The sequence below is a fragment of the Tamandua tetradactyla genome, chromosome 23 (assembly GCF_023851605.1).
Source record: "Tamandua tetradactyla isolate mTamTet1 chromosome 23, mTamTet1.pri, whole genome shotgun sequence".
NCBI classification, from domain to species: domain Eukaryota; kingdom Metazoa; phylum Chordata; class Mammalia; order Pilosa; family Myrmecophagidae; genus Tamandua; species Tamandua tetradactyla.
The window spans coordinates 52,159,399-52,186,704 of NC_135349.1; the positions used below are offsets into that span (position 1 = coordinate 52,159,399).

The 27,306-nt window shown below is 57.4% G+C and overlaps 1 protein-coding gene and 1 long non-coding RNA gene across 2 annotated transcripts in view; one reads left to right on the forward strand and one right to left on the reverse strand.

Moving 5' to 3' along the window:
• LOC143667568 (uncharacterized) overlaps nucleotides 1–27,306 on the reverse strand; it is a 250,942-nt gene that overhangs the window by 2,849 nt on the left and 220,787 nt on the right. The gene's annotated exons all lie outside the window — the stretch shown is intronic.
• Nucleotides 8,093–27,306, forward strand: part of PPL (periplakin) — a 42,912-nt gene continuing 23,698 nt past the window's right edge. The window contains exons 1-2 of the mRNA XM_077141894.1: nucleotides 8,093–8,212; nucleotides 26,647–26,746. Of these exons, the coding sequence (XP_076998009.1) occupies nucleotides 8,151–8,212; nucleotides 26,647–26,746 (162 nt within the window). The 5' untranslated portion in view covers nucleotides 8,093–8,150. The remainder of the gene's footprint in view (nucleotides 8,213–26,646; nucleotides 26,747–27,306) is intronic.

Consider the following 27,306-nt stretch of genomic DNA (forward strand, 5'->3'; position numbering starts at 1 on the left):
GGTCGTGCAGGAACTTTTGGGAAGTGGAAGTTCAGCCTGTGTCGAGGGGTCTCCTCCAAGGCCGAGCACCTGAGCCCCCAGTCCCTGCAGCAGAAGGAGAGGCAGGGTGCTGCGTCTGGCACATGAGGGGTGGGGTGGGGTCCGGGGACCCAGCGCCCGGGGACAAGCCTCCCTAGGATACCATGTCACCATTCAGTGCAAAATTGTTTGGTGGCGCCATGGGGCCAGGCAGTGTCCCGGGTGCAGGGGTGTTGCAGTGAACCAAAAAACAAGGACAAAGCCCTGCCCGGGTGGAGCTTACTTCTAGAGAAGAGATGCGCACGTAATAAATAAGTAGGTGCTGCCCATGCCAGCGTGCACCAGGGGACGATGCAGGGACATCACAGGGCGGACAGGTTGTTTGCGGGGGGCCTCATGGAGAAGGTGACAAGAGCAGACCCGGGTGGGGGCAGGCAGTGGGGAAGAGGCTACTGCAGCAGTCCGGGAGCGAGGGGGAGGTAGACGGGCAGGGGGCTGGGGAGCGGGCGGGAGTCTGGCCCTGTCCTCCAGGGCAGCGCTGCGGATGCCGGAGACGAGGCTGGTGCTCTCTGTGGGGAATGAGCCTCTGGAAAAGGGGAGAAAGGGAAGCCAGGTGAGCTCATCCCTCAGTCCCCAGGGCCCCAGCCCCTCAGAGCTGAGAAGCCAGGCTCTGGGACATGCCTCTCCAGGCCCATATCCAGGTGGGCTCCAGAGCTGCCCAATGAGCCAGCCGTGAAATACAATTGAAACTTCAGCTCCCGGGTCACATAGCCCCATTCTAAATGCTCTGTAGCCACATGTGGCCAATGGCCATGCTAGAGAGAGAACACATCCATCGTTTCGGAAAGTTCTGTTGGCCAGCCCTGCCTGGAGACTTCCCCAGAGCAGCCGAGGCTGGAACTTTCAAGGGAAACAGGATGGGCAGGGTTGGGGGTCAGGGTGGAGCAGGGACCCTGGGCTGGGAGGAGGGGGTGTTTGTCCAGAACCGGCCAGCACTGACTCATGCATCCCTGAGGGGCCCGGGCGGGGATAAAGCCTGAGCCCGTGGCCAGAGAATGTCCTGGAAGGGCAGCTGATGGGGGCTTGGCTGCCCCAGTCCTAGGCAGGAATGTTTGAGCTCAGCAGAGAGAGTGGACAAAAGGGCCGGGGAAACCCAGACAGCAGCGGGCAGGCAGGGAACCCCCAGGGACCCAGGGACAAAAGTAACACCTGATGGTAGCAAACTTCCTTTTCTCACTTTCTACCTGCCGGGCTTCCCACCTCCCTGCTGCTGCCCACAACAATCCCATGGTGGCTTCGTCCTTGAAAGACTATTCCCATTTTTTTTTAATGTGGCTCTCTGTTTGCTTTTCTATCCCCCACTTCCCAGACAGAGGACCCCTGAATGTGGGGGGCTGGGTCTTGCCTGCTGCTGTGTCGCCACGGCATACAGTAGGTGCTCAATCATTGGATGAATGAATGTGTGGGAGAACAAATTCATCGAAGAATGCAATCGTGGAGAATGACCGCACAGCCCTCTGCCCTTCGATCGTATTTCTGACTCAGACCCTAATAACCCTTCCTTGGTCCTTCCCTTATTCATGCATTCCTTCATTCATTCATTCACTCATTCATTCATTCACTCCACAATGGCATCGAGCCCCTCCTCCGGGCCAGGCACCCTCCTGCATGCTGGCAGAGGAGGGGACAAGGGCCCTGGCTCAGATTGCCAGGCTTCGATCCCGACACCCCATCATTCCGATGCTGTCCTGACACCCCCACCTGGGGCAGACGCGTGGCGTCCCTGAGCCCATCTCCTCCCCTGAGAAACGGGGGCCGAGAAGGAGCCTCCGTCCATGACGTGGGTTGTACACTCAGCAACCTGCACTGATTGGATGCCCGTGGCACCTCAGGAAAAAGAGCTGGGAAAATGTGTTTTTTGGCACACACGAAACACAAAAAACGTTGTTATCCTTTGTCATTATCCCCTGCCTTACTTCACGGGGTCCTTTCAAGACCCTTTGGGGCAGAGGCCAGGGCTTCCCATTTCACAGGTGGGGAAACTGAGGCTTGGAGGGGTGAAGACGCCTGCCCGTGGTCACGCAGGTGGGGAGCGGGGAGGCGGGATGTGACTGGAGTTCCGCCGTGTGCCCTGGCCCATCCATCACTCGGGGCCCTGAACTTCTGACCTGGGCAGTCCCCGGGGGCCGAGTCACACCCAGACACTGCTCCCAGAAATGCAGCCCCACCAGTCTGGGCGGCGGAGCTGTGGCAGGGCCCTGCGAGGCAGGCGGGCCGAACGGAAGCGGGAGCGGCACGGGGCAGGAGGGCACGCTGGGGCTGGGCGGGCTGGGTAGCCCGTTCTGCAGGGATCCTGGGCCTGGCAGAGCCTGTCTGGCTCCACCCAGTTCCTCTCTCTGTCCTGGCAGTGCCACCTCCTCCCGGATGGTCCCATAGCCTGGTGGGAGAGGGGGACAGGAGGTGTCCAGTGATGTGTCGCAGATTGTGCAGGAAAGCCACCCAGGGTTTGAGACAGGGCAAGATGTCTGCAGCCCCAGAGGCATCCGGGAGTCAGCCGACGGGGGGTGGGGGTGGGGGGGGGGTGGGGGGGGTGGGGGGGTGGGGGGGTGGGGGGGTGGGGGGGTGGGGGGTGGGGGGGTGGGGGGGTGGGGGGTGGGGTGGGGGGGTGGGGGGGGGTGGCCCAGCTCAGCCCTGTGCTGAGTTGAGGGTTTAACTCCTTGGTGGCTGGTCCTGGGGGAAGGGCCAGGGCGACTGGGGACCCCGGAGGCCCAGAGCAGCCACTATCCAGCCACGGCTTGGAGGTGGCTCAGTGTTCTGACAACAGACACGGTCGTGGGCTGCACACCTGCAGCTGGGAACACTGGGAGGGGCTCGTCAAGCATCGGCTCCCCAGGGCGGGTCTGGGGGGGCAGCCTGCCAGGGGACCGGGGCTGGTGGAGGCCTGTGGCGCATTCTCGGGGGATGACTCAGGAACCCCCCCTGTTCCTGCTGCCAGAGCCCGGCCTCCCCGCTGGCCCCAGGAGGGCTGTGGGGAGCTCCCGGGGCCCCCTCCCTGCCCACGGCTGAGTGTGAGTCAGTTCATCTGAACTTGGAGAGCCAGGAAGATTTTCCATCTCTCACATTGTCCTGTGAAAAAAGTAAATAAATGTTACAAAACATGGGGTGAAGTGGGGCCAGCCCCGTCCCGTGTCCTTGGAGCAAGTGAGAAGAGGGGCCTCCGGGCCGGCACTCTGTACTCATCACAGCTCACTGGCTCGTCCCCATTTTGCAGATGGGGGAAAAAGAAGCTCAGAGAGGTTAAGCCACCTGCGCAAGGTCACACAGTTGGGTGCATGGCCAAGCTGGGATGCAAACCCAGGCTCTGAGTCTGTCCCTCATGTTTGTATTTCTCAGGGTGGCAGAGGTGGGGAATGGAGAATGGCTGTCCCCGGGAGGTGGCCACCCAGCCATGGGCACAAGAAGGCTGTAGAGCCCGTCCCCCGGTGAGGACCAGGCCTCCCCCTCCCCCGCCTGCACAGCCCTCTAGCCCCGGGCCGGGGGAATGCTGCCTGTCTTGTTCCAAACCGGTTCACATGCGAACACCGAACACCCCGAGTGCCACTCCAGCTGCTGGGGAATGGGCGGGGGAGGCCCCTCCGGAGCACTGAAGCCTCCTGCGAGCCCGCGGGGAGACCCAGCTGCACACAGCGGGCTGGCTGCCAGGGACCTGGACGGCCCTGCAGGTGCCATCTCCCAGGGGTTGACCTTAAGCCAGCCCCACCCCCTCCCCGAGCCCCCAGGAGCAGGCAGGCCCCCACCCCGCGGCAGGAGAGGGAATGAATCACTTGGCACAAGAGGGCTCCTTGGAACCGAACAAATCCCATCTGCCCAGAGGCGGATGCATGGGGCAGCAACAGAGCCCCCACCCCGTCCGGCCTGCCCACCTCCAGACGTGTGCGTGCTCACGTGTAAACACATGTGCACACACAGGGCCTGCCTCACCCAGCCCGTGGTTGCCCCGAGCCCCTTTTTCAGAGACTGCAGTGGGGAGGGATGGAGAAGGACAACTGGCATTCCTTCCTAAATCTGCTCATTGTCTCCGCCTCTTCTGGGCTGGGCCCAGCTGAGTCAGCCGGAGCCTGGCCCAGCTGCCCTGAACAGAGGGTGCAGGCATAGGGGGGGTCCCTGGTCAGCCCGGGTCCCAGCCTCGCTCGTCACTGCACCCTGCAGTGCCTCACTTTGCTTCTCTGGAAAGTGAGGCCAGATGGTGGCTACCTCCCGGGCGGGAGGGTTGCTGGCCTCACCCAGGTGGGGCACGGGGAGAACCCTATGCTGAGGCTTCTTGGGTGCACGCCATGTTGGCTGGCACAGAGGTGGCCCCAAGAAACGAAAAAAAGACATCCAGTTTCCAATGCTGTTTGCCGCCGCTCAGCAGCTGAGCTGTACGCCTGCTAGCCGGAGACCCCCGGTCCAGTGCCCTCCTGAAGCCCGCCTTCGCCCTCCTAGGAGGTGTGGCAAGGGGGGGATTTGGAAGTGTGGAGAAGTCCAGAGTTTTGACACAGTTTGGAGCTCCCGTTGTTGCTAGAACCACTCACAGCCACAAAGCTCAGGCTCGAGACACAGATACTTCTCTGTGGTTGAACTCTTGATAAACGCCAGGGGCTGTACTAAGTGCTTACTTAACACGCCAGATAGCACCCATTTCACAGACGAGGAAAACTGAGGCTCAGAGAGGCAAATAACTCACCCGTGCTGGCCCAGCTGAAAGGGGTTGTGTGGGAATTCAGACCAGGTCCAGCCAGGCTGCCCACCCTCCTCCCCACCATTGGAACCCTGGCAGGGCACTCTTATCCCTGTCCCAGCTGAGTAGTGGCATCTTTGTCTCTGGCTCTGGACTGGTGGCAATTCCAGGGCAGGAAGACTTCCTTACTCAGCTTGGGTCCTGGTCCCCTAAATTGCCTTATTTCCCATCTTTGGTGATCCTTTATCATCCAGTGTTTCCCAAGCCAGTAAGAGAGGGGCTGCTCGCAGAGAGGGCCATGGGTCTGGGTGGGCAGACGGACCCCAGCAGGGGGAAGGGATGCAGAGGAGGGGCCCCTCACCCAGTGAAGCAGGGCAACAGGAGAGGCTCTGGGAAGAGGCAATCCCAGATTTGGGTCTTTTCTAAAAGATTTTTTAAAAAATAACTGCCAAAAAGGCAATTCAATCATGATAAAAGAATAAAATCCAAATAGTATAAAAGGGTGCGCAATGAAAATTTAGATTTCCCACGTGTCTCTCCTAAGGGATGTCATAGCCAAAGGCTTTTTGTGGAACCTTCTAGAAGCTCTCTATGCATGTGCAACTGTACATACATGCATGTAGTCTTTTTTTCCCCCCTTTAAACACAAGCCGGAGACTCCTATGCACTCTTATTACCCTAAACTTTTAATTTTGAAATAATTTCAAATTTACAAGATAACTGTAAAAATAACACAAAACCCATACAGAGAACTCCAACTTACACCCCCACCCCACCCCAGACACCTAGATCCACCAGTGTTAACATCTTGCAGCCATATTGTATGCTCTCTCTTCTGCACTTTGCTTCTTGCACTTGACTTGCTGTGTCTCCGGGAGCCTTGCACACCAACCTCTGCTTTTTTTTCACCTGCAGGATCTTTGCAGGTGTGGATGTGCCTGGGTTATTTAATCAACCCCCTCCTGAAGGCTGGCAGGTTGTTTCCAGGGCTTCCTTGTTAGCAACTGCTGCTGCAGGAGCCCCCTGCAAATCTCTTAGCACCCAGGTGACAGCTGTAGGGGAGGTTAATCCAGGAGGAAGAAGTTGGGTCGGGGGACACAGTGTGGGCAGAGGCAAGGGGACAAGCAAGATTCCTTCCCAAGCCCCTCTCTGTGGTCCACGTGGGGTGCTGGAGAAAGGGTCCGTGGGTAACGTGCACGTCCCAGATGGGCTCCCCCTGCCACACCTGTGCCTTGGAACCCTGGCTCATCTCCAACACCTGCTCCCAGTGTCAGCTGGCTGCGTGCACCTTCCAGCCCTTCGATCTCCGGGGAAGGGAAGTCACTTCCGGTGGAGGGAGTTGCTTAAGCCCTTACCAGCTCAGTGAGGAGCTCCCCAGCCCGGGGCCTGCACAGCTGAGAGGAGCCAGGCTAAGTCAAGTTTGGAGGGGAAAAGACCAGGTGGGTTTGGCAGGAAGCTCCGCCCAGGGCTCCAGGCAGCCTGAGAGCTGGGGGCTGCGGACAAGATCATCCCCCACTCCCTGCTTCCCCCGGGAGGCTGGGCGACTTGTCAACAATTCACATTCCTGGACGCCCCCTCTGCAGACTTCCCTAGTGGGACCTGGGGAAGCCAGGGCCTGGGAATCTGCATTTTACAAACTCTGCTGGGGATTCTGTTGCACTTCAGAACCACCCCCTCCTGCAGGGTCTTTATCATCTTTAGGTCTCCAGACCCCTTTGCAAAGTTAGCCATTTGAGTGGGTTTTTAAATTAATGTGCCCCCCAAGTTCCTCTGGAGAAAGACCCTTTTTCTGGATCTGGGGGGGATTTTCTCCCCTTTTCTCATCCATTTACCTTGTAAGCAGAGCCAGGTACACGGAGGTGGGAAGTGTGTGTAAGTATCTGTTGAACTAGTGGGTGGGTGGATCCCTTGGAAGTAACAGACCCTTCCCCAGAAAAATACACCCACGGACTCATATTTTGCAAGCGCCTTTAGTGGGGTTCACAGACCCCTCGAGACCACCCATCGATGCCCCCTGAGAATAAGGTCTTCACAGAGTCCCTGCTAACACCCCAAAACCTCGGTCCTTTGGTGGCAGGGACAAGACATGGCTGGAGGAGCAATTGGCCATCCTTGGCCATCCTGAGATCTGGGGCGAGAGTGAACTAACTTCCTTAGTTCACAAATCCAACTCAGCAGGGAAGAGACTGGACTCTGGGTGCCCAGTCCAGGACTCCTGCCCACCCTCACCCCCCCCCACCCCCCACACACACATTTACCCCCAGACCCGAACAGCCCGCTTGCTTCCCATTCCAGCCCTAGGCACTCTCGGGCCACAACTTGTCTGGCTGCCTCTGGCATTTTCCCTAGAGACCATCGCTCCTCCTTCCCAGCTGAGCCCCCCCCAACCCCCCCCCCCGGCGCTGCACCAAGTCCTCTAGCTGTTGGGGTCCCCTCGGACTCTATGGGAAACTGGGTGCACTCTGCTCACTGCAGGCTCTCTGCTGGCCCACGGCCTAACCCGGGACTCACTGGCACAAGATCTAACCTGGGAACACACTGGCCCAGTGGGAGAATTGTGCAATGTGGCCATTCTCATCCCAAACGAAGCAGCTTCTAAGACCAGCCATGAAGGACTTCTCTCATGCCAGGGCCCCGGGTTAGTAAATTTTCAAAGGCTGTTTTATGTGTCCGAGATGGAACGATGATAGTGACAGCTGAGCTCCCTGCCCGAGAATGGCGGACCAGGCCCTCTGCTAAGCCCTTTGTGGGGTCACATAAAGGAACCTCCTCACGCCCATTTGGATGGGAACAGTTGTCACCGTTTGACAAGTAAGGAAATTGAGGCTCAGATTGGTTAAAAATCCCTGTGGAAGAGTGTCAACCAGCCAGGTGCATGCGACAGAAGCCAGAGCCCCTTTTCCTCAACTGCATCTGCACTGCTACCACCTGAGTGTCATTCACTCCCCAGGGCAGAGACCCTTCCTGCCTCTACCCCACCTGTGTGTGTCCCACCCGGGACTCAGCCAAGGCAGGGACTGCAAGTAACCCGGGCAGGGCAAAGCCAGGGGCGGCCCCAGGCCTGGGGTGGGGAGGGGCCGCGTGGGCTCGGGAAAGCCGACCCCGGGGCTGGGGGTCGGGAGGTGGGGGGCTCCGGCCGAGACCCCGTTTCCTCCGCCGGGCTCCCTCGCGGTCCGGACCGGGGCAGGGGGCGGGCACGTGCGCCCGGAGGCCCCGCCCGCCGGCGGCCCCGCCCGGGGGAAGGTAAGCACCACCTTCTCCCGGGCGCCCCGCCCCCGCGGGTAGAGACCTGGCGCCGCGGCCGCGCGCCACTCGGGGCTCCCTCGGCCGCCGCTCGCTCACCTGCGCCCGCCGCCTCCTTGCGCGCCGGGGCCGCCTCCGCCCAGGGCCCAGGGCCCAGCCCCGCGCCGCGATGAACTCGCTCTTCAGGAAGAAAAACAAAGGCAAATACAGCCCCAAGGTGCAGACCCGGAGGTGAGCGCGCGCCGGGCAGCTCCGCGGGGGGCCGGGGGGGGGCGCGGTGGCCGAGCCGGGGGCGCGCGGGCGGCGCGGGGGGCACGAGGGCCGACAGCCGGGGCTTCTCCGAGCATCGCCCTCCACCGCCACCCCGGGGAGCACTGCCTCGGACCGGGCCGCCGGGATCGGGGCGGAGTGTCCGGAGGTCACCGTTCCCCGGGCCGGGCGCCCCGGGAGCAGGAAGCGTGGTCTCGGGGACGCCCCGGGGGCCGGGGAGCTGAGCTGGGGCGCTCCTTGGAAAGCGCACGGGACCTCCCGGTGAGAGGTGGGGGCGGCGCGGGCCGAGGTGTGGGGGGGAGCCACCTGCCGCACCCCTGCCCGGCACCTGCCACCCTGTGCTCCAGAGCCGCGCCCTGAGAAGCCGGGTGGGCGCGGGGTCGGGTGCGGGGCGCGGGCTGAGGCTCCTCCCGTCCCGCCGGGGAGCCGGGCCCGCGGTCGGGGTGCCGGGCGGCGTCGGGGCCTCCTCCCCGCGGCCGGACCTCTCAGGGGCGTGGCTCCTCCTCCACCACCCCCCCCCCCGCCCTCCCCCAGTTCCGAAACTGGCGGCGTCTCAGAGCCGCGGGTTCCCAGGACCGCCCGGGAAGGGAATGACATGTCTCGATGTGTTTGTCTGGAGACGGGCAGCCCACGTCCCGTTTCGATAAGCGCTAAGGTAGTCACTTAATAACCAGTTTGGAGCGGGAGCCTTGTGGAGATGCTGAGATTGAGGGGGGGGGCGGCATTTGGGTCCCCCTCCGGCGGGGAAGGTGGGGTGGGAGCCCCTGGCTGGGTGGAAAGGTCTTCGCCAGCTCCATAGAGAAGGGAATTAAGCCTTCCTGGGTTGACAGTACCGCCCCCCCCAAGCCACCTTCACTGTGTGGCCCCCACTGTACACCCCCCCCCCGCAGTGCCCTGCCCCCTCCCAGTCTCCAGGTGAAGGCGACAAGAAGCCTCCTGCCCCACCCGTGGGATCCAGCCCAGGCCGACCTTACAGGTGCAGGTGAACCTGGCATCCGCACCTGCCTTTCCTTAGCTCCAGCCGTTTAGGCAGCCCCCTGGCCTGTGGGACCCACTGCCCACTTCTCCCATCTGGGCTGTTTGGGGCTCAGAAGCCCTTGTCCCCTCCCCTTTGTGTCCCCCTCCACAGCCACCCCCGCTGGTCTTTCACAACCCCGGCTGCTCTGGGGCTGGCTCCAGCTGGCTCTCCAACCAGCCTGGGGTCGGGTCCAGCCCCTGTGCTGTCCTCTGCGGTTGCACAACTAGACTGGCTGTGCCAGCCCCGGACCACTGTCTCCTCCCCCCAACCCAGGCCCCTCAAGCCCTTCACACTCATACTCACCCACGCGATGGCCTCTCCCGTGTCTCCCAGCTCTCTGTCCTCCCCCAAAGGCCTGGACTTGGGCCTCACACAAGTTTATCAGGGACCCAGGGAAGGTCGGGGGATGCGGGGCGGGAAGGAATGCCTCCCACTGCCTTGGACCTGGGGTGCTGGGGATGCCGTGCCCTGGCCCCCACCCTCCCTGGACTTCTGGCCCAAGGCTGTTTCCCTTGCCTGATCTCCACCCATCCCAGATCTCAGGCTAGAGAAATCTCTTTCTCCAGGAAGCCTGCCCTGATTGCTCTGCCCAGGATGGGGTGAGAGGCCCTTCCTTTGGGCTCCTGTGACCTCCTTGTTACTCCCACACCAGCACCAAGAGTGGGTGCAGTCACCTCCCAGCATGGTCTCGCCCGGCCCTCTTGCTAGCCCTTACATCCGTTTGCCCCTTTTCCTTGATGCGAGAAGAGTGTGACCCAGTTGTAGGATGGAGGGCAGCATTTTGTTCCATTCTCCAACAAGAATCTCTTGAGCATGTTTCACTTGCCCAGCCCTGTACCAAGCACCACAGGAGGTACTTGTGTGGGTCTTGGGAGCTGGCCCCCAACTTATCCTTTGGCCCTGAGTTTTCCGAGGGTCCCCTCCCTTGTCTGGGACGGGATGGGGTTGCCAGTGATAGTCTGCCGTAGGACCGGAATGCCTTGCTTCTGATCCCAGTTTTGCCGCATCTGCTTGTGGGCAAGTCACGGAACCTCTCTGAACTTCAGTCTCCTCCTCTGCAAAGCGGGGATGGTAACAAGAAGTTTCTCCTGTGTGGGGTTGCAGGGAGGAGCAAATGTGATGGTGGAACGACTGTCTCCAGCACAGAGGAAGTGCCTGGATGGAGGGCAGCCTCACCGTCTTGAGCCGAGAGACCCAGGAGCCAGGAGCTGTGGTTTTGGCACCCAGGCAGCTAGAGGGCTTTGGTTTGCTAAGTGCCGAATCAGTGAATGGGGTGGCATGATGTGGGTGAGCCGGGCTGGGAAAACCACCCCTCCCTGTATGGCAGCTACAACTGGAGAGGGCCGGGACCAGGGCGTGAGCCCCACTGTGCCCGTCTGCCCAGTTCCTAATGACAGGTGTGGGAGCTGATGTTCACACCTGAATTAATGACAGGGCCAGGGCCTGGCGGACAGGTGGGTCATGGGAGGGCAGCAGCCAGCCTGCAGGAAGGGCCTGGTGGCGGGAACCAGTTCCCACCCTCCTTGGAGGCAGCAGAGAGCCAGGGCTGAGGGTGCTGCCTAGGCTGCGCTTCCTGGCTGTGCTACCTTGGGCCAGTTGCTTGGGCTCTCTGTGCCTCTGTTTTGTCACCTGAAAAGCAGGGATAAGCACAGCGCCTGCCTTGGAATGTTATTGGCATGAGGGTTAAATGAGAGGATGCAGGGAAAGGGCAGAGAGTGTAGGAGGCCTCGATCCACACGCTGTGCCACTGGTGGTGATGATTGGACAGATGTGGATAAGGCACCCCCCTCCCCCGCCCCTATACCCAGGGTCGAGCTACACAGTGTGACAGACTGGCTGTGCACTGCACCCATCCAGGGCACCATTCCGTGGTCGTAGGTCTAGGAGGGGTGGGGGTGGCTGCAGAGGAGACGATGACACTCTCCCTGCACTCCAGTCTCCGGCAGTCACAGGAGATAAGATGGAGTTGTGCTTAAATGCATGTCTGCTTATGCGACTGCTGCATGGGCCGTGGGACAGAGAGCTGGACAGACAGTTGGTGTCTCCTGCCCCACCTGGTTCTGAGCGCTGCCCGGGTGGGAGCGGAGGTCCTGGGGCTCCCTGGGGTGGTGGCTGACCTGTCTGGAGGGAGTAGAGTGGTTAACCTCAAGCTCTGCAGCACAGAAAATGCTTATGATAATGCAGAGTGAAAAAAGCAAAAACCAAAAGTATATCCAGACTGTTTACTACTTGCAAATACTATGTATGCAGGTGGACAAAAAGTGGAAGGTAAAACAGAAACGGAAACGGTTCGCTCTCTTGTGTGATGGGATTACTGGCTTCTGTGAATGTGCTTATGTTCAGATAATAAATAGTGTTTTAAAATATAAAAAACAATAAGCACCTCATTTAAGGATAAAAAGAAAAAAAATCCATCTCTGGAGTCAGACTTCATTTTTGCGTGTTTGACCTTGCGGAAGGAAGCTTGGCATCCACCTCCTGGTCTGTAAAATGCCTCTCCCCCAAGGCCTGGTCCCAGTTAGGCACCCGGTGACCCAGCCTTGCCCCCTGGCCTCACCTCCCAACCTTGGCCTGGGCAGAGCAGGGCAGGAGCTGCTGCCAAGTGACCCAGCTGCCTGGGAGGCAGGGCCCAAGACTTTGGAGCAGGGAGGGTAGTGAAAGGGCGCAGTGCCCTTCTGGAAGCTTCCTGGGGTACCCTGACCTCTTGGTGATGAACTGCACAGCTTGACGTGGGCCACATATAAGTTCAAGCACCCGGTCTGCCTCCCCCAAGCTGTGTGACCTTGGGCAGGTCACTTAACTTCTCTGGGCTCTGGTTTCCTCATCTGGGAAATGGGGTGATGACAGCAGTCCCCAGCTACTGAGGTTGCCGGGTGGATTAAGTGAGATTACACGTGTGGCCCAGCCTGAAACGTAGCTCAGAGTAGTGGCAGGTAAGTCACAGCAGCTGATGTGAGCTCTCACACCTGTTGAGATCGTCTGTTGTCCTGTATATTCATAGCTGTGGAGCTGCAGCTGGGTGGGCAAGAATCACTGACGCTAGCCCGTTTCCCTTGCCCTCAAATGGATACTCCCTTTCTCCCTGGGGCTTCCAAGACAAAGTACCATAGACGAGGAAGGGGCTTAAAACGACCGAAGTCCAGTGTCTCACATATTGGAGGTCAGCAGTCTAGAATCGGGGTATTTGCAGGGCCCGGCGCCCCCTGAAGCCTGCCGGGAGAATCCTTCCGGCATCTTCCAGCTTCTGAGGGGAGCCGTCCTCAGTGCTCCTTGTCATGTCAAAGCCTCACTCCAGTGTCTGCCCCCGTCCTCCTGTGTCCCCTCTGGGTGTGTGTCTCTGTGTGTCCTCTTCTCATAGGGACACCAGTCATTGGATTTAGGAGCCACCCCAGTGCAGTCTGACCTCATATTACCTGGGTGACATTGGCAAAGACCCTGTTTCCAAATAAAGTCACATGCACAGGGGCCAGGGATGGGACTTAGCATGTATTTCAGCCCACTGCATTGATGAGTGACAGCTGGGAAGCTGGAAGATCTGGGGAGGCCCCGTTGGCACTGGCAAAGCCCCTTCTGCTGGGCTGGCATAAGCCACCCCAGCCACTTGTGGGGGCCTCCCGTGTGCCCATGCAGCCATGGATGCGACACCGTCTCTTTCTGACAATGTGCCCAGGCGGTGGTGTCCCATTTCACAGAGGGCAGCCCTGAGGCTGAGGGTAAAGTTACTCATTTTTGGTTCACAGCTCACAGAGGGTAAAGGCTGGGGGTCCAGGGACCCCTGGGGAGGGAAACTCAGTCTCTGTACCGCCCGTTGCTGGGGCTGACAGCAGCTCCGGGACAGCCAGGGGGGTGGGGGTAGGGCTGGGGTGTGTGGTTTGTGGCTCCGCCCCAGTCACCTTTCCCACCCCGCCTCCCTGGGGCTTTGCCCCCACTCGCCCAGCCCTGCTCTTGGCAGGAGGAGCTGCCCTGATAAAGGAGATTCCAGCTGAGCCTCACCCAAAGGGTGGCTGCTAATGATGGCATTTGGGAAGGTGTCAGGGGCAGGAGTTTGAAGACTGGCTTTTCCGGGAGAGGCAGGACTCAATTCACATCCTTTGGGCAGCACCCTCAGGTGGGAGGGGGGCCGTCGGGAGGGCCCTGGGGGCTGCCTTGACTGCATTTCCAAGCTCCTTGTCAAGCAAGTAGCTGCTCTGTGCTCCAGGTAGGGCCTTGTGGGGAGGGAGGCGCCTGCTCACCTGCCCCCGCCAGCCTGCCTGCCCAGGCCTGTCTTGGAGCTGGAAGAGGGAAGTGGCCCCTGGTCTCTGTTGTCTCTGCTTTGCACAGGGGCTTCTGTGTTATAGCCTTGGGGCCTGGGGAAGGCCGCCCGGGGCAGCTTTCTGCCTCCAGGTGGGACCGAGCTAAGACTAGCCCCTGTTTGTCCCGTAAAAGTGACCTCCATTTCCCTCGGCCCCCAGTGGCGGCAGCCCCGGCCGCTCTGGCAGCCCTGGACACTGGTTCCTGCCTGCACCTTGAGCACCCCGGTCCGTTTTCCTGTGCAGCTGGGGAGCTCTTGGCCCCCTGCTTAGCCCCCACCCCTGGCTCCCCTTTGCTCCAGCTGCGTGGGAACTGCCGCCCTGCACGCCCAGGCCATCTCTCCTGTCTGGAAAGCTGCTCCCAGCTCCTTGGCCGGCATCTCTCCCCCTGTTGTGGCTAGCTGGGTCAATGAAGCCCGTCCCGGCCTCTCTGCTTGCAGGTCCGCCCCTTCTGCTGTCCCGCATGCTCCTATATGGCTCTTACCTCAGTGACCATTTTACCCCATGTGGTGACCAGATGGGAGATGAGTGACCGTCTTCCCCAGAGACCATGGCTAGCATGGCCACATGGCGAATGAATGAATGACTAAGGGTGAGGCTGGTAAGATTCTCTCCCTCCCTTACAACCCCACCCGGGGGTCGGCTGAACCAAAAAGGTGGGGTGGGGTGGAGTGGGCGGGTGGGGCTTCTCTCTAGTGGAAAGGAATGCGAGGCTCTGAGCAGAGAATGCCCCCCCGCCCATGCCTGGTCACGTACTACCTGCCTTCTATGTGCGGGGAGGTGAGCAAATACCTGGTGATGATGAGTCCTGCAGCAGAGGAGGCTGGGGAGTGCAGGAGTGCAGAGAGCAGGGGCCCCTGCCCAGCCAGGTGGGCTTCCTGGAGGAGGGGATATCAGAGCAGCTGGACCAGCAGGACCAGGTGGACGGACAAGGCAATGAGGCAAGGGAGGTCTGAATACACGTGTGTAAATCTGGAAAAGCATCCTATTGGGCGAACAAAGCAAACTAAGGAAGGCTGCAAAGACTGATATCTTTACATACCTTTTAAAAACATGCAAAGCAGTTCCACATGTTTCAGTGCACAGATGTGCACATGTCCAAAGTATAAAACAGGCGCAGGAAGAAGCCAGCAACTCTGGGACCGGGCTAGTGCCGAGGAGGGGCTGAAAGGATGATTACAGGAAGATAACTTTCCTTTGATTATTATTTTTTTGAATAAATGTATGGCAAAATGAGAGTATCAGCTAAATCCTGGGAATGGGAACATGGATGAGTGATTTTTTTCACAACCTTTCTGGATGTTTGAAATAGGTCATGACTTTTTAAAAATTGTTTTGAGAGGTGAGGGGATAGGAGAAGGAGTGTGGCAGAGGGGGCGCCCCAAAGTCCTGCGGGTCGGAGGCCAGGCTGTAGGAAGAGGAGGGATCCCAGGAGGGGAAGGGGACCCAGTCTGGGGAGCGAAAATGGAGGGAAGGCAGGCACGTGCCAGACACAAATAGGTGTTAGGCTGCAGGGAAGTGGGAGGGGAGGGAAGGGGGTGGGACCTGGGGAGGGGGTGGGTTCAGGAGGAGACCTCAAGGTTGGTCCCTGGCTCAGGACAGTAGCCCTAAATTAGGGTTATGTTATTATGAGGCATTGTGTGTCTCTCTTAGATGAATACGGGTACCATCACCATTTTCCAGGTGTGGAAACTGAGAGGCTCAGAGGGTTACAATGACTTGCCCAAGGACACTCAGTTGCTTGAACCATGCAGAGCTGTACAGAGCCGGCTGGTGGGGCTTCTGAGCTGGCTGCCCGGCTCATCCTTTTCTGGGTACACACTGCACTGTGCTCCTCCTTCTCTGGGCAGAGGATTTTTGTCAAGTCTTGTAAGATGGACACATACCGGGCTGTTTGCTTGCTGAGAGCACCACCTGCGCAGGGCTGTAGGAGAACAGTTTGCAGAATTCTTTGCTGCTGTAGCTGCTTGGGCTTGAATTTTGGGCTACTAATTCTTAAGGATTTCACCTTCTCTATCTTGGGTGCAGGGACCTCTAGTTTCCAGTTGAAGGTTGAGGAAGGGCTCTGAGGTTGTGCTGCCCAGATCAGAGAGAGATGGGGCCCTACTCACCTAGATGAAGAGCCTGACTCTTCCCAACTATAAAATGTGCAACAATGCCCTCCTGTTACCTATGGGGAAACTGGGGCCCATGGACAGAGACTGAGGGTGTGGTCGATAGAATGAAAAGATACTGGGCATTGCAGCTTCTGGGTCACTCAGGCCACTTTCATCACTACTAGAGTGTCAGTAAGCTTCATCAGGAAAGGGACTTAGCATGCTGAAGGTTTACCATATACCTCCCGCACGTTGCCTGGCGCATAGTAGGCGCGCAGTAAATAGTGATTGAAGGTCTGTTTTGAATCTGCAAACTGGAGGCATTTAGGATGATAGAGAGGACTTAAAGATGATGTGTGCAAAATATTGGGCATGTAGTAGGTGCTTAAAAACTGGAGGCTGATACTGTTGTTCACAAATCCTGAACCTAGAGTGAAGTCCTAGTACACACCGGTACTGAGGTTGGCTGGCCCTATTGAAATCTTTCAAAATTTTTCAAGATATGTCCTGGTGTTACTTAGGGCAGCTTGACCTTCTGGGTGTGCCCGTAATAAGAGTCCGAAAGCACATGCCTGACACAGGGCCCTTCACCCCACTCAAAGGCCTGGAGGTGGGGCAGCCTTCCCTGGACAAAAACAGATTAGGCTTCAAAACAGAGCCGTAGTAACTCCTACACCAACAACCCTCCCAGCTTAATATATACTTCCCAAGGATTAATAGCTGGGTGTGGGAGAATTTACTGTGTAATTACCATGGAAGTTTCCAGTGAGAAGAGTATTAGTTAATTGACCAATCAATCTGGTATTGTATATGCTATGCACCTACTGTATACTGCTTTCTCACAAGATTTCCTTCCTATAAAGAGCTAGGGATTCTCCCTCATTCCACTCCTTTTTGACTCTCTTAACACTTTGCTGTGGTTCGTTCCCCTTCTCAGCTCTGGCGCACATTAGAATCATCTGAGGAGTTTTAAAATAGATATCTGGGGCCTATCCTAGACTAAATTAAGTAAAAAAAAAAAAAACTCTGGGCGGGCCGCGGTGGCTCAGCGGGCAAGAGTGCTTGCCTGCCGTGCCGGAGGACCCCGGTTCGATTCCCGGCCCCAGCCCATGTAAAAAACAAGCAAAACAAACAAAATATAATAAAACAAGAAAATGTTTAAAATGTTTCCCTTTCTTCCTCCCTTCTTTCCTTCCATCCTTTCTTCCTTCTCTGTCTTTCCTTCCTTTAAAAAAAAAAAAAAAAAACTCTGGAGTGGGGCCCAGATATCAGTTTTTTGATATACAACCAGGAGTTGGACCCATATATTTACACTGATTGCCTGCTCTATCTTGTATTATAGTTACATGGGCCATGTTTTCCTTTTTCAGTAACGGTTGCCTGGTGTGATGCATTCCATCTGATTTTTCTCAAACCTCCTGTATCATTTAGTCTCAGGCATGTGTCTTATTAAACGGCACGTAACTAGATTTTGTTTTGTTTTTGTATTCTCATCTGAGAATACATAATAATCTTATCTTTTTAAAAGGTAAATTTAACTCATTTATGTTTATTGTAAAGACTAATATGTTTGCACCTACTCCCACCTTATTATTTTGTATTTCCTACTCATCATGCTTTTCCTTTTTGCTCTTTTTTTGCTTTTTATTGGATTTGACTGTATTTTCACAGTGAAAACTTGGACCTAAGGTCTAAATGGGACAGAATGGATGAAAAGACCCTGACCTAGGCAATCTGGAATCTTCATAATTATAGTTACTGGGTGCTTTCTAAACCCTACCTATTAGGCTATAAACTTCTGGACAATAAGGATTTATTCACCTTTTTGGAGGGCCCTTCTATATCCCTGAATTCCAGGCCTCTCATTAGGGCTCATTAAATGGGTATTGAATCAAACAAGCATTTTGTGGCCCTTCAATGACTCATATCTCCAGGGCTGGTTGATGGAGAAGGGTCTGTTTCCAGGGTCTGTAAGAGGGGTGGAAAGATGACAAGGAGTTGACGGGTAGGGGTGGAAATTTATTCAGAAATTATTGAACATCCAGGAAACATCCAGCTGAGGCTGCACCCATTACAAACATAGACGTTCCCCAACTCTGTGACTCAGGGCAAGTGGCCCCTCCTCCCTGAGGCTCAGTTTCCTCATCTGACATGGGAGTATAATAGTGCTTTCCTTGATAGATTGTCATGAGGATTCAAGTGTGTGTGTCAGGCACTGGGGCAATGTGTGGCCCAGGAAGTGGTTCACTGAATGCCAGGTCCCTTCTTCCTGAAAGTCCTGTTCAGAGGAACAAGCTGAGATCCCTTGTGGTGGCATCTTAGGAGAATAACTCAGCCTCAGTTTACAACCACTGAGTGTTCCCTGGCCACTATGATTAATTGTACTGATGAATATGCCAACAAGACATCAATCCCTTTGCCGCATTGCACCATCTGCCCCCTGCCTCCCCACTGCTTTGTCTGGTAGGGTTGGTGGCTCAGCATTGTCTCCCTCCCTTTACTGGAGAGGTGACTGCAGCCAGACTGCTTGGGTTCACATCCTGCTTCCACCACTTCCCAGCTGGGTGTCCTTGGGCTGTGTGCTGGTTTGCAGCTGTATGTACCCCAGAAAAACATATTTTTCAACCTAATCCATTCCTGTGGGTGTGACCCTTTTGATGAGGTATGGCCCAATTCACTCAGGATGGGTTTTTATCCTATCACAGAGTCCTTTATAAAAGAAAGAAAATTCAAGGTGAAAAAGCCTCAGCAAGGAGCTGAGCATGAAGCGAACCTGGAACAGAAGGGAGAGGTCAGGAGATGCCACCATACCCCTTGCCATGCGACAGGCTGAGGGCCAAGGATCACCCACATCAGCCCCAGAGTGCCATATCCTTGAGGGAGAAAGCAGAGTGCTTATGGATTTGGGCTTTTTCCTAACCTCAAAACTGAGCCATTAAGTTCCCATTGTTTAAGGCGAACCATTGTATGGCATTTGCTAGAGCAGCTGAGGGAACTAAAGCAGGCAGGTTCTGACCCCTCTGAGTCAGGTTACCTTCCCCTGGAAAATGGGGAGATGTGAGTTGTCAATGTGCTAGAAATATCTGCTCGATGCAACACTGACATACTGAGTGCCAAACTCATGCAACGTCTGGAATTCAGGGCTACAGGTGGGCCTTCCAAGAGATGAGTAACTCCTTATTGTTCAGCTGTTTCAAGTCTAATAAGTAGGTTAAGGAAAGCACCCCAATAACCGAGGGTGCCTGGGTAGCCTCTAGCCTTTTGCTCTCTCAGCCAGGCAGTGTTTAAAGAAGGTGGGGAGCTACACAGCACTGGAGGTGAGCCTCCCATGAGGCCTGGAGGTCCCTAGGAAGCCGCTGAGGCCCCCAGTGGCTCTGGAGGTGGGCGGGGCTAGCAGGGAGGCTGGCCCCTGCTCTGGGAGGGGACGAGGCCAGGCCTTGTGGAGGGGTGTGCATTCCAGACATTCCAGCGTTTAATGCCTCCCCCCACCCCCGCCCTGCTCCCCGCCTGTCTGCCTCACTGCACACCTACTGAGGCAGAATTAATCCCAAAGCGGAGGGAGTGTAGGCGTGATCAGGGACCGAAACATGGGGGCCTGACTCAAGCCTAGGAGGCGAGTGGCCGCGGCACGCCCTGCGTCCACCCTCTCCCAGCCCCACACACGGAAACAGAGCAAGTGGGGCTGGTACCCGACGGGGCGATGGCAGTTCTGGGAGCAGCTGGGTCAGGGGGCTCCCGTTTAGCTGGTCGCTGGGGGTGTGTGATCTGTTCCCTGGAGCAGGCGGTCAGCTGGAGAGCAAGCCAAGCGCCCAGCTCTGTCCAGTGGCCTGAGGGCGGGTGACTGCAGCCCACAGGGGCCCAGGACAGAGGGCTGGATGGCGGGCTGCTCGTCCAGGCACTCCGCTCCTGGGCAGGCCTGGGCATAGCTGGGAGCCTGGGGTTGCCTTGAAGTCGGGAGCCACAGATCCGGTAGAGAGATCCTGGCCATGGGGGCAGGTGCCTGCCCAGCTGTGTGGTCTGCTAGGGGGTCCAGGGAGGGACGGGGAAAGTCTATTATTAAGCACCCCCAGGAACCAGGCACCCAGCGCAGCAAATAGACGCCGTCTGAGTATCCACTGGCTCTATTACAGCAGAGCTAAAGGGGTGGCAGACCCTGTGGGCTGGGGGCAAAGCAGGACCAGGGACCCCAGAATCGTTTCAAACTGCACCGTTCTCTCCTGTCCCCGCCAGCCACACGGAACGTGCTTAGAACCAAGTTAGAAGTGCTGTGTGTGTCACCCACACCCTGGATTTTGAAGACTTAATATAAAAAAGACAATGATGCCCACCTATCATTTGGAATATATTAAGCTAAATAAGATAGAGTGTTCAAATGAAGTCCACCCATTTCTCCCCGCCTTTTCCACGTGGCTACTGGAAAACTCTTGGTTACATGCGTGGGGCACATCTGGTTTCTCTTGGGCAGCGCTGGCCTTGCACACGAAGCCACTCGATGCGGTCCCCGCCTCAGGAACACCTCCCGCTTCCCCAGTGCCTCTGGGTTTGCACTGCGGCCGGCAGACCTGATGCCCCCATCTGATGGAGGGGACAGTGAGGCTGGGGCAGGTGGCATCACACGTGCCGATGCTCTACGCAGCCAGTTGCGGACACCGCAGTGGACAAACAGACCCAGAGCCCTGTCCTCGCAGGACCCACATGTCAGCGATGACGGGGGGTGGGGGGAGAAGGATGGAAGCCAGCAGTCCTGCGCCCTCACTGTGTGCCAGAGCGCTTCGCAAGGATTTCCTCCTTGAATCTTCTCAGTGCTGTGCGTGGAAGCTGTTCTCACCCGCACTTCCCAGAGGGGGAAGCTGAGGCACCTCTGCGTGGAAGCTGTTCTCACCCGCACTTCCAAGAGGGGGAAACTGAGGCACAGAGAGGTTCAGGAGCCCCCCGAGACTGGCACCCAGGTCCGAGCGACTCCACGCCTACATGGTGGCGGGCTGTGAGAGGCTGCCTCGGTTTCTCTCCCTGCGTCAGGTGGTACAATGCAACTTGGATGGGGAGAGCTGAGCACGCCAAGGGTGGCTCTTGCAACCACCCCCCACAAGGCCCCCCTCCTGGGTGGCTGCAACCTGGGGGATTGGCATCTGTGGTGCCCCACAAAGGCCCTGGGAGCAGGTCTTTCTGGGAGCTCCTGAAGGCAGGGGTCCATGTCTCAGCCAGGGTGAAGGGGGTGTCCCCTGAGCAGAGACCCATGTACTGGGGTGGGGTGGGGCGTCTGGGCAAAACACACCTGCGGGAGGTGGAGCTGGTGCAGGGGCTATGGGCGGGAAGGAGCGTCACCCACCTGAGGGAGTGTGCATGGGCCGAGGGAGTGTGTGTGGGGGCCGAGGGCATGGGGGTGGGCAGCGGCAGGAGAGGGCGGTCTGGGCCAGGCAGAGGTATTCCCCGCCCCCCCACCCCCCACCCCACCCCCGCGCTCCTTGCTGAGACCCGCGGGGAGCAGGAGCAGGTTCTAAGCTGGAGAGTGGTGCCATCTGGTTGCAGCCTAGGCAGGCGCTTCTGACAAATGCGGGGACCCCGGCTGGAGGCAGCGAGAAGCGGGGAGCAGGAGAGGGTGGGGACCACTGTGGCATCAGTCCGAGTGAGAGGTGGTGCTCTCGATTGAGATGGCAGCCATAGGGCAGACAGGGAAGGAGGATGGGTGGGAGGTCTAGCCAAGGAGGTGGAACTAGGGGAGGGAGAGGCGGGGATCTGGGACAATTCTTGGGGTTCTGCTTGAACGACCGGGTAGACCAGTTGCCCCCACCCTTCCCTGCTGCAGTTTCCCTCCGAGAGACAAAAGAGGGTTCTCAGAGCAGCAGAAACCTCACAGGGGAAGCACCTGCTACCCCCTGGGGTCCGTAGCCCAAACCCAGGACTCCTGAAGTGGGCTCAGGATAAAGTGCTCTCCTGCAGTCTGGTAACCATTCCCGAGCCACGTGCAGATATTGCAGGAGACCTTTCCAAATATTGATGTCACCAGGGCAAGGCGACATCCGCAACATGAAGCCAGAGCAAGTTTCGGCTTGCAGGAAGCATGGTGGCAGTGGGTGGCATGGTGGCATGGGTCTTTTTTTAGCTCCTTGGTGGGGCCCCAGCTGCTGGCTTTCGTCACCTCTTTATAAGGAGCCTCCGTTCCTCCCTGCAGGTAAGCACAGGTTGAGGCAGAAAGCCTGGGCTCCCTCCCGAGGCAGTGTTTTTATCAGCTCTCTCAGTTAATCCTCACCCTGGCCTGGGGCAGGCGTACTGCAGTCCACAATGTAGAAACTGAGGCCCAGAGAGGCTACTAAATCATAGCTGATAAGGACAGCCCCAGGATTCAAACCCAGGCCATCTGCCCCGGATAGCCATCCACTTTACCGCCCCTCCAGCTGCAGGGAAGGACAAGAAAGTGATGCTTGCACAAAGGTCAAGGGAGCCAGGTGACCAGCAGGGTAGGGAACGGGACGCCTGTGTCCCCGACCTTTGTGCACGCAGAGATTGGTGTGCTGCCTGCGTAACCCGGTCCAACCGTGTCCCGGCTTCTCTGCTCACCACCCCTGCTGCCCATGCGGCCACAGCCAGGTTGCCCTGAGCCCTGCTTGGGTTCAAATCCCAGCATCCTCTCCTGGCCCCTGCCCTTGGCTGTGAGTGTGGACGGCAAATGCGAGCAACAGGCGAGGGCTGTGGTTCCCAAGTTTCCAGCTCTTGGTGCCAGAGCAGGCGTGCCCGGTGCCCTCTGCCCTCTGGGGCTCCCAGGCCTGCCCCCTGCAGCTCTTCCTTTCCAAATACGCCCTGGGATGAAGGAGGAGCCCCTTCCAGGCTCGGCCCAGAAAGCCTGGGGCTCTTCGGAGGTGGTGGGCAGCCTCCCGACTGCGCTGGGGCCCCCTTCTCCCTCCGTCCACTGGGAATCTCATATGCACACCAAGCCCAGTAAACAGGGTTCCCTGAAGCCTCAGTGACCCCACACTGGATCCGTGCCTGACTCCAGTTTCCCCAGCCTGGGAGAGGGAAAACAAGGCCAGTTCTGGGGAGAAACAGCCCCACGTGCCTGCCGTGACCACCACCAGGCTTGTGGAACTTGCCCCAGCACCCTCACCCGCAGGCTGGGCTGGGCTAAGAGGCCGCTTTGGGGGTCAGCCAAGTCCTGGCCCCACCCCATCGGCTCCTCTCAGCCTGAGGCCTCACACTGGCCCTCCCTGTCCGGACACCCATCAGCACGTGCGGCCTCGGCTCCCCGTGGGGCTGGCCAGGAACCTGGCAATTAGAAGGACCCAGTTTTTCTTTTCTTTTCTTTTTAAACTAAACTATAGGTTTTTTTTGTTTTTTTTTCAGATTCCACTAGTTTTTTTCCCTAATGTCCTTTTTTGGTCCCAGCATCCCTTCCAGGATCTCATATTCCATCTCTGGCCATTGTGTGCCTCAGTTTCCCAGGTTTTCTTTGTCTTTCACGACCTTATGCTTTGGAGGAGCCCTGATCAGGGGGTTCACAGACCGTCCCTCAATAGGGATCTGTCTGCCGGTTTCTCGGGGTGCACAGCTGGGAAGATCCCGCAGCAGTGATGGCGTGCCCTCAGCATGTCATGCCAGGAGGTACGTGACTCGATGTGTCTCAGCCCCCATCTCTCGGTTAAGGGGTGACTGCCAGGTCTCCTCACCGTGACGTTATTACTCTTTAGAGGAAACCTGTGCTGCAGGACTCAGTACCACCAGCAAGTGGGGCCCCAGGGAGAGACGGGGTGGTCTATGAACGGGACCTCACGTACAGTTTAGGGAGCAGTGCTGTTAACGGCGGGGAGTGGAAGATCAGCGAGTGCTGGGTATGCAAATAAACGATCCTTGTTGTCCTTTATTAAGGCCCTACTATGTGCTGGGTAATTCTCATTCCTAACACACATTTCTTACGTGCTTACTGTGTGCTGGGGAACCCAACAGGAATGCCTGCCTGTCCCTGGGTGCTTAGATTATCTCTGATCTGCTTTGGGGCCCTCGGTTGCTACTCTCAAGCTCCAGCTCAATTCTTGAGCCCCAAGTGGTTTTTCTTTAAATTAATTTTACTTTAAAATTTCCAAAATTTCAAAATACTCTATATCCACTGTTTTAGTTTGTTAAAGCTGTCAGAATGCAATATACCAGAAATGAAACGGCTTTTGAAAAAGGAATTTATTAAGTGCAAGTTTACAGTTCTAAGGCCGTGAAAATGTCCTGATTAAAGCAAGTCTTTAAAAACGTCCACCCACAAGTGGTTACCATCACTCAAGATAGGCTGATGCCTTCTGGAACACCTCTGTTTGCTGGGAAGGCACATGGTGACATCTGCTAGCTCTCTCTTATTTTATGAGGCTTCCCCAGGGGCGTTTTCCTTCTGCATCTCCAGAAGTCTCTGGTTGTGTGGGCTCTGAAGCTTTTCCAAAAATGATTCTCTCTAAAAGGACACTAGTGAGTGAATTAAGACCTACCTTGAATGGGTGGAGACACAGCTCCAAAGAAATCATCTAATCAAAAGTTACCACCCACGATTGGGTGGGTCACATTTCCATAAAAGCAATCAAAAAGCTCCCACCTAGCAACATTGAATGAGGATTAAAGAACATGGCTTTTCTGGGGTACACTACACTTTTAAACAGGCACACCCCACCAAGTCAAAACTCCCCCTTCTTTCTTCTCCTCCCCCTACTAACCTTCCAATCTACCTTTTGCCTCTACAAATTTGCCTAGATATTTCATATAAGTGGAATCATACAATATATGTCCTTTTTTGTTGGGCTTATTTGATTTGGCGTCACGTTTTCAAGATTCATCTGTGTTGCTGCATGTCTCAGAATTTCATTCCCTTTTACGGCTGAATGGTATTCCACCATCTAGATGTGCCACATTTTGTATATCTGTTTCTCTGTTGGACTCTTGAGTTGTTTCCACCAAAGTTGTCTTTGAAACTCAGTTTGGGTGCTTCCAGAAGTGACCCTGACCCCACCCCCAGCTCACCCACCTAGCTAGGCAGGACTTTCTATTCCCATTTTACAGATGATGAAACTGAGGTTCAGAAGATACAAAGCAGCTCCCCCAAGGTCACACTGCTGGTTGGTGGAGTCGGGATTTGAACCCGGTCTTCTGGCCCCAGGTGCTGCAGTCTTTCCCCTACGCTGCCCCCCGCCCCCCCGTGTGACTGGGGACGGTCTTCACTGCCCGGTGACTTCCCAGGCCGCTGACCGCAGGCCCATGTCCATTGCAAACCTCTGGGTAGGCTCCGTGCCTCCGGGGTAACTTCCCTGCTATAGGGTGGTGGGGGGCCTCTCGCCTTTCTGGCCTGGGCGATGGGGTGCATGCATGGGTGGGACCAGGTGGGGGCTCTAAGGAAGGGCTGGATCTTGGCCTCCACCATGGCCGATAACCTGTGATGTCCGTCTGGCCACCCGGGGGGACTGCTGAGCCCCTTCCCAGCCCTTCTGGGACCTGCGCCCCTCCCTGCGAGTTCCCAGCACCCCATGTTCCTGGGCCTCTGGGCTAGGGCCCCACGGTGCTCAGGGCGGCCTGGAAGGGTGCTCCCTGTCAGACAATGGGAGGGACACCAGAGCTTCCGGCGGAGAGGTGCTCTCTTTCGGGACCCCCAAACCCAGAGGGCAGAGGCCCACACCTGTGATTGGGCTTGAGTCCTGGGGCTGGGCGGTCAGGAGCCTGGCCTCAAATCCCAGCACGGCCCTGCCTCCTGGCCTAGGCATCAAAGCACCCCGTGCCTCAGTTTCCCCATCCGTAAAGTGGTGAGGACAATGCTCTCTACTTCGGAGGGGGTGGGGTTAAATGAGGTCACACGTCCTGCGTGTTAGCTTGCACCCCCCAGTGTCATTCCTGGGGCTGCCCCTGCCACCCTGGGAAATGGAGACTAAAAGGAGAGGGGGGATACTGAGCTCCCACCCCTTACAATACACTTGCCGGTTTCTGTGGTGACAGCTCAAGTGAGATATGATTCCTGTTCCATGTAGTTCGTCCATTTAAAGTGTAGGATTCAATGGCCTTTGTATGTTTACAGTCAGACAGCTACCACCACACTCGACTTGAGAACATTTTCATCACCTCCCAATATAGCCCTGCGCGTTCACAGCTGCTCCCCATTTCCCCCACACCTCCCCCGCCCCAGCCCCCGGCGGCCCCCACCTTTCTCAGAGGATTTTGCCTGTTCTGGAGGCTTCACGGACACGGAGTCACGCGGTGCGTGGCCTTCCGTGGCTGGCTTCCATCATGCAGCGTGATGGTTTCGGGGTTCATCTGTGGCGTAGGGGGCGCCGGACCTCATTCCTTTATGGCTGAGCGCCCTCCGCACCCCGTACCCCGCACCCCACTCGGGGCTGCAGCACGTCGAGTTTAAAGGCTCATCTGCTGACGGACCCCGGTTGTTCCCACCCCTGGGCTGTTATGAAAACTGCTGCTGAGAACACCCCTGAGCAAGCGGCCTTGTGTTTTCAGTTCTCCCGGGTCTAAACCTAGGAAGGGAATTGCTTGCGGGGTCATTTGGCGGCTCCAGTTTGCGGAAGCGGCGGGCCTCGTTTCACTCTCCCAGCAGCAGCGGGCGGGGCACGGGGAGCACTCCTCTTGCCGCATCCTTGCCAACACTTGTTGTTGTCTGCCTTTTTTTTATCCCTGATGGGTGTGAAGTGGTGTCTCCCTGTGGCTTTGGGCACAGGGCATTTAAAGAACCTAAGGGCTCACTGTGAATTAGATCTCGATTCAAAATATATGAAAACTTGGCTGATTGACAAAGTAGATGTGTTAGAGCGGATGGTGTGTGGGGGTGACCGTACCCCCTTCCCACCTCCCCCTGCAGGGCGCTGCCTCCTCTCTGTGGCTTTAGGGGCGTAGTATCCCCGTGGGGACAGCCAGCTGGGCGGACAGCCCTGGGGGGGGCCAGGGACAGCCCCGGGGGTCCGGGCATGGGTACTGGAAGCAGCCCTGCCCCCGGACTTCTGGGCCCATCTGCCGGCTCTCTCCCCACAGCATCTCCAACAAGGAGCTGTCAGAGCTCATCGAGCAGCTGCAGAAAAATGCCGACCAGGTGGAGAGGAACATCGTGGACCTGGAGGCCAAGCTGCAGAGCGTGAGTGCCCCGTCCCGCCCCCGCCTACCGCCTCTGGTGGTCCTTGGCTCAGAGATGCTTCCCGTGTCTTCCGAGGGCCTCACCCCTCGTCCCCTGGCCGCTGCCTCCCTCCTCTCCTCTCTTCTTCTAAGGTGTGTTAGACTCGGGCCCACCTAGCCTGGTTTGGCTTTAGGTCACATCATGTCTTCAATTTCCAATGTTCTGTTTCCAAAGAAGGTCACCCTCCCGGGATGGGAGGTGAGACTTGAACTTGTCTCTGTGGGGGACGCGACTCAACCCAAACCCGAGGTGAGGGCCGCTGAGGCTCTAGAGGCAGAGGCTGGGCTGCTGCCCAATGTGCCGCGAAGCACAGGATGGCCCCGCCCGAGAGAGTGACGCGGCCACAGATGTCACCATGTGTGGCCCCCGCGATGGGGACAGGCACCTGCCTGCCGGGGTCAAGCCTGCACCTCCCCGGACAGGGCTCCCGCCGGGTACCAAGCCCTCCCCTACTTGGTGGGGGGGGGGAAGCGCCCCCAGGAGCCAGGTCCTCGGTTAGGATCCAGCTCTGCCACTTACCG